Below are 12,145 nucleotides of genomic sequence, written 5' to 3'. Positions count from 1 at the left end.
AAAAAAGACTTTGTATAGCTTTTAAAACTGTTACTCTTCAAGTAGAATTACAAAGTGCCATTTCCCAAACTTTATTTAAAAATCACAAAATTCTTCTTTTCTTCTTCTTTTGAGATGGAGTCTCACTCTGTCACCTAGGCTGGAGTGAAGTGGTATGATCCTGGCTCACAGCAACCTCTGCCTCACGGATTCAAGCAATTCTTCCACCTCAGCCTCTTGAGTGGCTGGGATTACAGGCACACACCACACACCCAGCTAATTTTTTATATTTTTGGTAGAGACGGGGTTTTACCATGTTGGCCAGGCTGGTCTTGAACTCCTGACCTCAAGTGATCCACCCGCCTAAGCCTCCAAAAGTGCTGGGATTACCAGTGTGAGCCACCATGCCCGGCCAAAATTCTCCTTTTCTTGAAACACTAAGTAACATCTCCAGAACGCTAGTATTCCTCAGAATACAGACTGGAAAACACTTTTTTGAGCCCTCTGTCTCCTTCTGAGCCTTCCTACCTCTGGCTTTTCCCTCCCATACCTGTACTTCCGGCGGCAGCAACTGTTATAGTGGGGAGCTCTGTGCAAAGCACTCTGGGTGATAAGTCGTGTCTGGGTTAGCAGAGGAGCCTGGTAAGAAGATGGGAGACAGAGTCAGAGCCTTCAGCCCTCTGCCCTTCCAGCCTGGTGTGTGCAGCAGGGTCTTGCCTAGAACACACTCTCCACTCTCTGATTACCTCAGCTTTGGTTTCTTCCCTCCTCAATTCATTCTGATGTCTTGAATTCTGCTTCCTTTCCTTTCCTGGCTGCTTCTTGCCATAGAAAAGCTGCAAGCCTGAAGAGAAAGGGAAACAGAATTAAAAGTATAGTACCAAGACTGGTGTGCAGAGATTTCGAGGTTTTATTCCCCATCCCCTATCTTCCCCCGAACTTACTGGACAGATGTTTCTTGCCTGCACGGTGGGCAGTCAGCATGGCCAGGGTGTCCAGTACCGGTCGATGGGGGCAGATGGCACAAGCAAAGCTGAGCAGGGGTAGAGAAGAGGATAACTGGTCCAGGGGAAGAGGGTTGGGCCTGTCCCTGCCATAAGTCCCACCCTGTCCTAGCAGTCTTTGCAAAACCCAACTCCCTGGTGACCCAATCTCCACTTCTTCCAGTCCTCACTGGCCGCCAAAGAATCCTAGATACTCCTGCTGTCCTAATTAATAACAAAAGTTTGTTGAAGCCGGGCGTGGTGGCGTGCGCCTGTAATCCCAGCTAATCGCGACGCTGAGGAGGCAGGATCACTTGAGCCCTGGAGTTCAAGGACAGCCTGGGCAACCACAGCGAGACCTCCGTCTCAAAGGAAAAAAAAAAAAAAAAAAAAACAGTCTGTTGAGCCTCTAACCGCAAAACCCTCAGGCTTGAGCCACTCGTCGCTCTTACCGTCCATCCCGAAGCATCAGCGCCTCATCCTCTGGGATGTAACTGGCTAGGAGGTCCCCGACTCTTCTTTTCTGCAGGGAGTAAGGGAAGAAATCAGGACGGGATCAGCGGGATAGGAGACAGGGATGGAGACAGGGATGAAATGACAGAAATGAGGAGTCAAACGGAATAAGGACCCTGGGGAGAACAGCGATCATAGACCGAAAAAGGAGTCACTACACAACTCTAAGTCGCCTGGTTCTTTCCTGCACCCTCGAGTTGTTGCCAAACCAATGAAACAAAGCTCCTTCCCAACCTTCAGAGAGCGACTGAAGAGGCTGCAGATCCTCTCCGCTCACGCTTACTTTGAGCACATTGAGTTGACTCCAATCGTCTCCTTCCCTCTTGAAAGACATCACGACTGTGAGTCCAGAAGTGATAAATTCTCTTGTTCCGGTTTCGCCACTCCTCCAGGCCACCGTAGCAAGAGCGGGACGGCGCCTTCTTTTTTTCTTTCTCTTCCTGTCGGCCTCCGTACTTCCGGGGATGCACTTCCACGCATGCATTGCGCCATCCGGATATCCACTCTCTGGCGCGTGGAGGGAACTGCATTTCCTATGGTGCCGTGCGACTCCGCACACGCGAAGCCTTTTGGGAAATGAAGTCTTTTCTCAAAGACCTTGCCGCTCAGCTGGATCCAGGCCCTTGCATCTTGGTGGATCTGAGGCGTTTGAGAGACAAGAACCTAGATGTGGAGCCGAAATTTGAGGGTGTGACCTATCTGATGCGGGGCGGACCTTTGAGGATCTCTGAGTGGAAGGTGTACTACAAATTCTCGCAATCCTCACGCTCTTCGTCTGCGGCGACAGTTCACCTGGGGTGGGCCTGATTTGTTCCTGGCTCTAGCAAACAAACCCCGGGACTGGGCAGAGCTGGGATGTGGGAGCGCCCTGAGGCCAGGCTACTTGGGGGCAAACTGAGGAAAGAGTGTTAAGGATTATTTCTAGAGTTCAAAGGTCAGAGATCAATGTAGCGAGGAGTTGTGGGGGAGTTCAAAGTCGGAGGGGTGCTTAGGGGCGAATCAGGGAGGGACTGAATACTCAAGGGACAGATTTGTGGATAAGGACTTGGAGGGAGGAGAAACCAGGAGGGGGCAGGTGGCGTAGTGCTGGGGAGGCGGGGACACAGGGGAAGAGAGAAGGGGAAAGGAATCCCCTGAATATCCATTCCCAAACTTCAGGCCTGTCACTCGCAGTCTCGGTCGGGCCTCCCCAAGTTGCAACCTAGCTGTCGGCAGGGTGAAGAGATGGCTTCCCCGTCTAGACAGCCCCCGCCAGGGGGGTCAGGACTGCTTCACGGGAGCCGGGCTCGTTCATATGGAAGCCTGGTGCAATCGGCCTGCTCCCCAGTGAGGGAAAGACGCCTGGAGCATCAGTTGGAGCCCGGAGACACCCTGGCTGGACTAGCACTCAAATATGGGGTGACGGTGAGTTTTCCAGGATTGGGGTGCAGACAACAGTCAGGAGGGATTTAGTCCTGAGAAGAATGTAGTGGCCCTTCTAGGTAACCTCCCCTGAAATGTTCCTAATGTGTTGAACTCTGTTCTGTCTTTATCTTTGTTTTCCCATCACAGTGTTGCACTGCCTGGTTGGGACAAGTCCTGCCCTGCTATTCCAATGGAGAGGAACAGCTCCTATTTTATCATGCCAGACACTGTGCTAGGGGCTTCACATATGTTAGCTCATTTCGCCTTCACGTCCGTATCAAGTATACATTTATTGTTGCCTTTTGGCAGATGAAGAAACTGAGACTTGGATTGGTTAACCATTTTGACTAAGGTCAAATAATGAGTGTCAGATTTGGGATTCAAACAGGTCTGTCTGACTCTATTAACCACACAGAAAATTTTACATTGAGAGTGATTAAACGTTTACAGCAAATAATGGAGAGCTTATTTTTAGTTCTCAGTTCCTAAAGTGCCTACCTCTCCTTGCTCTTGGTTCCTCCTCAATGCTCTGCCTTCTTTCTAGTAAGGCGGCTTCCCTAGCACAAAACAGGTACTCTACACCAAGTATTTCAGGTCATGCATGGGGGAAATTGGATAGATGTAAAAATGTATAGCATTGAAGTTGATGAGGTTACTCCCCCTACCCCCACCCCTGTTTTCTTGTTCCATCTCACTCAAGCAAATGTTGAATTTAGCCAACATTTTTATGCTTGCTGTACTTAAAGCACTGTGATAACTTTTCTGGGAGATAGAAACTTAAACTATATGGTTGCTGTCCTCATGTAATTTATGGCCTAATGAGAAATGAACAGGTACACAAATAATGATTACAAGTGACAGAATGTGGTGAATTTTAAAGGTATTAGCAAAGAATCAGGGCCAGGCATGGTGGCTCACCCCTGTAATCCTAGCATTTTGGGAGGCCGAGGCAAGTGGATCACCTAAGGTTATGAGTATGAGACCAGTCTGGCTAACATGGCAAAACACTGTCTTAACTAAAAATACAAAAAGTATCCGGGCGTGGTGGTGCTCGCCTGAAATCCCAGCTACTCAGGAGGCTGAGGCAGAAGAATTGCTTGAACCTGGGAGGTGAAGGTTGTGATGAGCTGAGATCGCACCACTGCACTCCAGCACTCCAGCCTGGGCAACAGAGCGAGACTCTGTCTCAAAAAAAAAAAAGGATAGGAAATCAGAAAGATTAAATTTTAGTTGGAAAGGGGCTGGGGTGGGCCAGGCGTGGTGGCTCATGCCTGTGCTGTAATCCCGGCACTTTGGGAGGCTGAGGCGGGTGGATTGCTTGAGCTCAGGAGTATAGGACCAGCCTGGGCAATGTGGTGAAACCCCATCTCTACAACAAATACAAAAATTAGCTGGGCATGATGGCATGTGCCTGTAATCCCAACTACTGGGGAGGCTGAGGCAGAGGATCACTTGAGCCTGGGAGGCGGAGGTTGCAGTGAACTGAGATTGTGCCACTACACTCCAGGCTGGGCAACAGAGTGAGACCTTGTCTCCAAAAAAAAAAAAGAAGAAAAAAAATACTAATATACTATATCTGTAGTTTCTATATTTCATTATCTAATTATTATAATAATTAGATAATTATAATTAATAATTTTTAAATAAAGCATTAATGAGCCCCTGCTATGTGTCAAGGTCTGTAGGATGCTAACGACTGCCTGGAGATACACAGACGGCAAGTCACAATCCTTACCCTTAAAGGACTCATAGGGTTTAGGCAAAGCAAATATTTAAAGAGGTGAATAATATTATAGTAGGGTTATGTATTATTATAGCAATATTTACAGTATACATTAGGAGCCCTGAAGAAAGTAACACAAAAGGAGTGGTAGTTGATGAATAGAAGTTTTCCAAGCAGAGAATGGGATAGTAGAGGGGCAGGAGCATTTCAGGCAGAAGTAACAGCATGAATAAAGTGTGAAAAAGATCATGGAATGTTCAAAGAAAAATAAAAAGTTCAGGATAGCAAAATGTAGAGGTGGCAAAGGGAGATTAATCTAGACATTTCCTTTGGGAGCTGGATTGAGAAAGCCCTTGAATGCTAATTTGGTTTTTATCTTTAGCCAATGAGGAGCCCATAGGAGGTTTGTAAGCAGGGTAGTGGGTTAATCAGATTTATTTTTTTAGAAAGATAGATGCCAAGAGGAGGATGAGTAGAAATAGAGCGAGGAAGGCCAGTTAAACTGATGCAATAACCCCAGATGAAAAATACTTCGGGTCTATTTTAAATCTTTGGCAGTAGGCCTGAAGATGAGACCAGATGTGAGAGAGATTTTTGAAGCAGTTTTGTTGACCACTTGGTATGGTGATGAAAGGCAAGTATTAGTTAAGGATGACATTGATGTTTCTACCTTGGAAGGCCAGGCAGATAGATGGTGATGCCAGTCACTAGGTCCAGTGATGAATAGATAGGTCCAAATAAGTATTTATTACTGACATTGTTAATAGTATAGTGTGAAAACCTTCCCCAGAAGCAGTGAAAAGACCCAGGATTGTCGTTCTAGCTGTGTCATTAACTTGATAGATAATTTCAGACAAGTAGCTTAACCTCTCTGAGCCTCAGTTCCTTCATTTTTATTTATTTATTTATTTGTTTTTATTTTATTTTATTTTTTTAGAAATGGGGTCTTACTATGTTGCTCAGGCTGGAGTCTAATTCCTGGGCTCAAGCTGTCCTCCCGCCTCAGCCTCCTGAGTAGCTGGAATTACAGGCATCAGACATTGTGCCCAGTTTGCACAATAAGTTTTTAAAATCTAAGGGGGCCCTAAGACCAAAAAGTGTGAAAACCACTCATCTATAAAGTAGAAATAATGTCAGCCCTTTTTACTTTAGCTTGGTTGTTATGGAATCAAAGAAGACTCTGTGCAGTCACTTTAAAAAGCTCAAGATGCAATGTAAGATTGATCATTATTACTGTCCTTAATTTTGTTGACTCTTTTTTTTTTTTTTAAGATGGAACAGATTAAACGTGCAAACCGCCTTTATACTAATGACTCCATCTTCCTGAAGAAAACCCTCTACATCCCCATCCTGACAGAGCCCAGAGACCTGTTCAATGGTTTGGATTCTGAGGAAGAGAAAGATGGAGAGGAAGAAGTACACCCAAGTAACGATGAAGTTTGGCCACACTCAACTGAGAGGAAGAAACAAGAGACAGGAGCAGGACGTGCCAATGGTGAAGTCTTCCCCACACCTGGCCAGGAAACCCCCACACCCATCCATGACCTCTCTGCCTCTGATTTCCTTAAGAAGCTTGATTCACAGATCAGCCTGTCCAAGAAGGCTGCTACCCAGAAGCTGAAAAAAGGGGAAAGTGGGTGAGTGTTGAATGGTTCCTTATAAGTTCCTCCCTAGACTCCTCCATTCTTCCTATCTTACCTAACCACAAACACAAGTAAGTAAGCACAGTGCCAACAGAGGCAAGGTGATACCTTTCCCCCATGTGGCCCCAAAGCAATGAGCAGAGACGATGCCTGCTGACACGGGTAGAGGCAGTGGGAAACTGGGTTCTGTGTTCTTATTGGAGTCAGACAGTTGACTTTTTTTTTTTGAGACGGGGTCTCGCTGTATTGCCCAGGCTAAAGTGCAGTGGTGCAAGCTCCATCTCCCGGGTTCACACCATTCTCCTGCCTCAGCCTCCCGTGTAGCTGGGACTACAGGCGCCCGCCACCACGCCTGGCTGATTTTTTGTATTTTTAGTAGAGACAGGGTTTCATTGTGTTAGCCAGGATGGTCTCCATCTCCTGACCTCGTGATCTGCCCGCCTTAGCCTCCCAAAGTGCTGGGATTACAGGCGTGAGCCACCGCACCCAGCTGACAGTTAACTATTTTTACTGCTCTGGTCATCCATGAAGGAGCATTAGAGTTAGGATTTATCTAGAAGGTATTGAGACTGTCTTGAAGCAACCAGCTTATGTATTAGAAGACAGCTTTCCATGTACCTCTCACTTAGCCCACTGTGAGGTTCTTCCCTTGATCTGTCACTCTTTCCCCTCTTTCCTCACTTGCAGGGTACCTGGGGAGGACGCAGGTCTCCGCCTGAGCTCCCCTCGGATGCAGCAACGAGCAGTCCTAGGTCCCGTGCCGCTGACCCGTACCTCTCGGACCCGGACACTACGGGACCAGGAGGATGAAATCTTCAAACTCTGATGTCCCCAGAACTGACTGAGAGAAACAAGATGTTGAAGGAGAAGCTTCAGGGGGAGAGGAGCCTGAGGTGAGGCTCAAGAACATGGCTTACTAGCCTGCCTCCCTCCACTCCAGCCATTTTCCCCAGCCTCCTTGTCCACCAAAAATTCCTTGGCCTGGGGCAGTTTTATTGGCAAGATTAGGGAATGGGAACTGGACCTTTCCCAGTTCTTGGGCTGAATCTAGAGTTGAGTCCTTTAGACTCAAAAGGCTCTTTTTATATCCCTGTTGCCTTTCCTATCCTTTTTACCATTCCCTGGCCTTAGAACAGGGAAGCAGAGACTTCCCCTCAGCTTCTTCCTCATCTCCACCTATGTGACATAATTTATTTGGTGCTAATATTGAAGTAATATTTATTTGCTATATTTTATTCCTTCCCACTCTTAGCTAAAAAATGGAATTTCTATAGCCCTGGGGTGAAGAGAACCCGGGAACAGTGAGCCAGTGAGTGCTGGTTCTCCACCTTCCCCACCTTGTTGGCCAGACATGTGATTGAGGATGAGGCAATCGGTGACCTAGCCCACCACAGAGAATGGATGACTGCTGGCCTCTTCTCCAATCTTAAAGGGACAGATTTGAACTGCGTATTTTTTTTTTTTTTGGTACCCCATTCCTGTTGAATGGGCTCAGTCTTGACTAACCAATTCCCTGTAACTTTTTCACAATTCTTGACCCTGAGAAAAAGCAGCACTGTAGGGACCTGAACCCTCCATTCTACCTGTTCACCCTTCTGACCTGTTCTGCTCAGCCTGTGGTGAGGGGAACAGATGGAAGGAGGCTTTCCTTGGGGTTTGAAGGGGAAGCCAGTTGTGAGAGTCTCTTTGTTACACCCCCTCCCCTCCAGACCCTCTCTCTCTATGCCTTCCTCCTCACTGCGTATTTATTTGCAATTTGTAGCACTGATCTATGGTACAGTTTTGTTTGTTTCTCAAACAGAAGTAGGTAAGGGAACCTCAATAATAATGGAAATCTCCCTCAGTCTCCTGTTTGGAAATGATGAAAGGTGAGAGAAGTGGTGTTTATATACCTCCTTTCTTCTGTGATGACTATAAGGTATACGAAGCTGGACAGATTAAACATTGAGCCCTGTGCATATTCTAGTAGTTTTATTTCCCCTGTGAGAATCTCCCCTGCCCTAGCCCCTTCCTCCTGCACTCTGGAACAGAGCCTCTGGCATCTGTCCAAGCTCTGTTTCTAAGGGCCACCTTCCCCTCTTCTGTCTTTAGTGTCCCCAAAGGGGTTCTCTGGGCTGTGCCTCCTTTCCTTGGTTCACATGGGAGGGGGCTTCCCTGTTTCAGAAGTCCCTTATGGAAGAAATAGAGATCCAAGTTTCACTTCACCTTTTTCAGGCAGTTCTGTTTCCTGTCCTGGGGCTGGAGTGGGAGAGAGGCCTCACCCCTCAGCATTGCTCCTTCTCCACCAGCTGTTTGGGGATGGGCTGGTCTCAGAGTCAAAAGCACTCTTGGGAAGGAATGAAGCCTGAAGATTGAAAAGCATTAGTGGCAGCTGAGCAGGGTTAGGAAGCTCATTATCTGTGTTTTCTCAGTCAGCCATTTTGTCAAAGTGGAATGTGCTAGACTCAGGGCTCTCAGAGCTTCCCTTCATCTAGCAGCTTCCTGAGCCCGTCACAGATCTTGCCAAGGTGCTGAGTGAAGTCAGGCCCATAGAGGGCTGTGAGCAGACCTGGGTCAGAGAAGTGATCAAACACGTGGCGGATGCGGCCATGTGACTTGGGCGTGAGGTGGTGTTCCACCAACTCCAGCAGCACATCCCGGCACTCGGTCAGCAGGCCAGCCAGAACAGCAGCCTCGAAGGTGAAGTCTACCTCGCCAAAGCTAAGTGCCGTCATGGCACCCTGCCGCAGCTTCTGGCGAAAGCGGGTAGCCAGGGCCAGCTCACTGGGGCCAAAGGAGCCATTGCGGTGCAGTACAGCCACCTTGACAGCCACTTTGATCAGGTCCTTGATCACGCGCTGGGCCTGGGGCCGGCTGTGTGTGTACTCCTTGGACACACGGTAGAGCTCATCTAGCACCTCACTGCTTGTCTCATCTATGAAGAGATGAGCCACAGACCGACCCGCCATCTTACTCAGTAGCTTCTTCTCTGCTTGCAGTGCCAGACTCTTTGAGCTGAAGGACTCCATGGGTCCTGGAGAGTGGGGTATGTGGTCAGTCACTAGAAGAAAGGCCACAGGCTTCCTTAGAAAGAGAGAAATGACTTTTCCCCTTTCTGTTGCTTCTTTAGTTTCCATGTCATCATCATCTTTTTTTGTCATCCTCCCCGCCCCCTGGGGCCCCTCAGTCCTCTATGCCTTTCTCCTGCTTTTTCCACTTAGTGCTGTAGCAAATCTTGACTCCAAAACAGCCCATAGGAGTGGCGATAGCTCCGGCTGGAGGAATGTGGGCACATGGGAGGCTAGCGTAGCACAAGTTACATCTCAAGGGGAAGTAGGCTGTTGCTGCTGCAGTGAAGACAGGGCTTACCTGACAGATAATTCTTTTTTTTGAGACGGAGTCTTGCTTTGTCACCCAGGCTGGAATGCAGGGGTGCGATCTCTGATAACTGCAACCTCCACCTCCTGGGTTCAAGCTATTCTCCTGCCTCAGCCTCCCAAGTAGTTGGGATTACAGGCACCCACCATCATGCCCGGCTAATTTTTGTATTTTTTAGTAGAGATGGGGTTTCACCGTCTTGGCCAGGCTGATCTTGATCTCCTGACCTCGTGATCCACCCACCTCGACCTCCCCAAGTGCTGGGAATATAGGTGTGAGCCACCACGCCCAGCCTGACAGAATTCTTACAGCTACCATTTTTGGACACTGACTGTGTGCCATATGTCTGTGTGGTATAGGTATTACCATCCTTGTTTTACAGCTGAGCAAATGATACTTACATTAAATAATTTACCCAGGCCGGGCGCGGTGGCTCAAGCCTATAATCCCAGCACTTTGGGAGGCCGAGACGGGCGGATCAAGAGGTCAGGAGATCAAGACCATCCTGGCTAATACGGTGAAACCCCGTCTCTACTAAAAAATACAAAAAACTAGCCGGGCGAGGTGGCGGGCACCTGTAGTCCCAGCTACTTGGGAGGCTGAGGCAGGAGAATGGCGTAAACCCGGAGGGCGGAGCTTGCAGTGAGCTGAGATCGGCCACTGCACTCCAGCCTGGGCGACAGAGCGAGACTCCGTCTCAGAAAAAAAAAAAAAAAAAAAAAAAAAAATTTACCCAAGATCAAACACAACTCATTTTTTGGCCCCCAAAGCCAGTGGCAGCTATTTCACTGTACTTCCTTTAAAGTAAGAAGCATAAGCATCCCAGGAATCCTAATAGGAGTAATAACTAACATTTACTGAGAACCTACTATGTGCCAAGTGCTTTATGTCAGTCATCTTAGTCTTCCCAATCATGTATAAGGTTAAGGTAGGTATTCCCATTTTGCAGTGAGAAAACTGAAGCTAAGAGAAATTTAGCAATTTGGCCAAAGTCACTAGTAAATGGTAAAGATGGGCTTCAAACCAAATAATCCAGAGAAACCTCCTTCCCTGGAATGCTCCCAGTATGGTTAAAGCCAACTGAGGAAGCACAAGAAATCAGCACATCAAGAAGGGCAGGCAGTCCTGAAGGTCTGAGCCTTCTGCTACACTGAACTCAACGACCTTCTTGGCGGCATATCAGCTCCATGTGTCCAGGGTTCTCTCCCCATGGTCTTCGCCTTTGGTTCTTCTGGTTGTTTTGCTTCTTACTTCCCCCTCCCCTGCTCTGCAGGATGTGGCTGTGACCGCAGTGAGGAGCAGCCTCGCCCTCTCCCCCAAACCAAAATGGGAGTCTGAAGAGGCAGGGGAGGTGGGGACTGAGGGGGTTTCTTCCCCAGCTGAATCCTTCCAGTGGAAACCTGAACCTTGCTTTGCTCCCAGCTTGCCTTGGGGCTTTCTGGACCATGTTCCCCAGCCGGAAGAGGAGATTGCTCCATGTGAGCCTTCCTTCCTCCTTGGCCTTCCTGTTACCCAGCTCTCCATTGCCCCCATTGCCGTCTCACATTTGTTCCGGTGTCCTCTCCCTCTCTCCCTATTTCAGTCTCCCTTTTTCTCTTGTCTGGGTCCTCCCTATAATCCTCTCTGGCCTGGCCATACTCTCCCTCTGGCCCTTATCCGTCTATCTCCTTGTCTCCTAAGACTTCCTTGCATTTCACACACATCCATACAGATATGGATCCACCTGCATCCCTCAGCCCTGCCCCCACTGCATCCAAAACCAGGTCTTTCAGAGGCTGCCTTGCCACCAGAAAAACTAAGTTAAGCTCTACAAAGGACCCAAGAATTGTATGAGCAAGAGTTTCACAATATGAAAAGCTAAGACTGAAAGAGCTGGAGACTCCTCTGCCACCATTACCCCTAAAGTCTACCATTCTGTCACTGCCGGTCCCTCACCTGCTGTGCTGGGTGCCAGTCTTGCCTTGGATGTTCCGGGAAAGCTTACAGAATGGAGAAGCTTCACTTAGTGTGAGAGCCCTTTGGCTTGGCCCCACCCCTTGAGCCCCGCCTACCTACTCTCTGCTCAACCTCCGGTTCATCACTACTGTCTCCAAGAAGGCCTCTGGCCCAAGAGCAACCTAGAAATAAGACAAAGGTCAAAAAGAGTGGAATTCTGTTGGAAACAGTCTTGATTCTTTGAAGGGGGAAAAGGGATTTGCATCCTCCACTCTCAAATTGCTTCTTTCTTTTTTTGCTGCCCAGTTCCTGGAGATCCTGCCCTTATATTTCTGCAGTACTGGGAAGGATGTAAAGTCCAAATTTCTGGGGTAGGAAACTAGTGGGAAAAGTTCTGCAGATTGAAAGGTGGTGCTGTGGGGCGAGTATTTAATATATTATTCCAGTGATTGCTAGGTAAGGGCACAGACTGTCACAACCCTTAATACTGAAGGGAGGAAGGTGCTGGACCAGGGCTGCTGCACCACAGGTGACCAGCAGGTGCCAGCACAGCACTGAATCACTAGCCTAGAGGAACAAGCCTACTGAGTTGCTTTTTTTTTTTTTTT

At 48.2% G+C, this 12,145-nt stretch overlaps 3 protein-coding genes across 5 annotated transcripts in view; 1 reads left to right on the top strand and 2 right to left on the bottom strand.

Moving 5' to 3' along the window:
• Positions 1–1,939, bottom strand: part of SCNM1 (sodium channel modifier 1) — a 3,972-nt gene extending 2,033 nt beyond the window's left edge. Inside the window, exons 1-5 of one of the 2 annotated variants that reach the window (XM_011937843.1) lie at positions 1,710–1,939; positions 1,415–1,485; positions 924–1,012; positions 726–823; positions 530–618 (exon numbers count right to left, since the gene is read on the bottom strand). In XM_011937843.1, coding sequence (XP_011793233.1) covers positions 530–618; positions 726–823; positions 924–1,012; positions 1,415–1,431 — 293 coding nt within the window. In that variant the 5' untranslated portion in view covers positions 1,432–1,485; positions 1,710–1,939. The remainder of the gene's footprint in view (positions 1–529; positions 619–725; positions 824–923; positions 1,013–1,414; positions 1,486–1,709) is intronic. The other variant, XM_011937842.1, reaches the window with a different exon arrangement.
• Positions 1,940–2,018: 79 nt separating this feature from the next.
• On the top strand, positions 2,019–8,203 carry LYSMD1 (LysM, putative peptidoglycan-binding, domain containing 1). Of its 2 annotated transcripts, none has more exons than XM_011937840.1 (3): positions 2,019–2,213; positions 5,875–6,239; positions 6,933–8,203. In XM_011937840.1, exons 1-3 carry the CDS (start codon positions 2,052–2,054, stop codon positions 7,069–7,071), a joined length of 666 nt encoding a protein of 221 aa, XP_011793230.1. In that variant the 5' UTR covers positions 2,019–2,051; the 3' UTR covers positions 7,072–8,203. The 2 variants fall into 2 exon arrangements, with proteins under 2 accessions (XP_011793230.1, XP_011793228.1); XM_011937838.1 differs by having other exon boundaries at positions 2,042–2,879.
• On the bottom strand, positions 8,202–11,631 carry TNFAIP8L2 (tumor necrosis factor, alpha-induced protein 8-like 2). The gene is made up of 2 exons (XM_011937841.1): positions 11,538–11,631; positions 8,202–9,285 (listed from the first exon to the last, which is right to left on the bottom strand). Exon 2 carries the CDS (start codon positions 9,251–9,253, stop codon positions 8,699–8,701), a length of 555 nt encoding a protein of 184 aa, XP_011793231.1. The 5' UTR covers positions 9,254–9,285; positions 11,538–11,631; the 3' UTR covers positions 8,202–8,698.
• Between the last annotated feature and the right edge of the window lie 514 nt (positions 11,632–12,145).

Source organism: Colobus angolensis, unplaced genomic scaffold, assembly GCF_000951035.1.
Source record: "Colobus angolensis palliatus isolate OR3802 unplaced genomic scaffold, Cang.pa_1.0 Scaffold169, whole genome shotgun sequence".
NCBI lineage: Eukaryota > Metazoa > Chordata > Mammalia > Primates > Cercopithecidae > Colobus > Colobus angolensis.
Note: the sequence above shows the minus strand (reverse complement) of the source record. Positions and strands in the feature narration are given on the sequence as shown.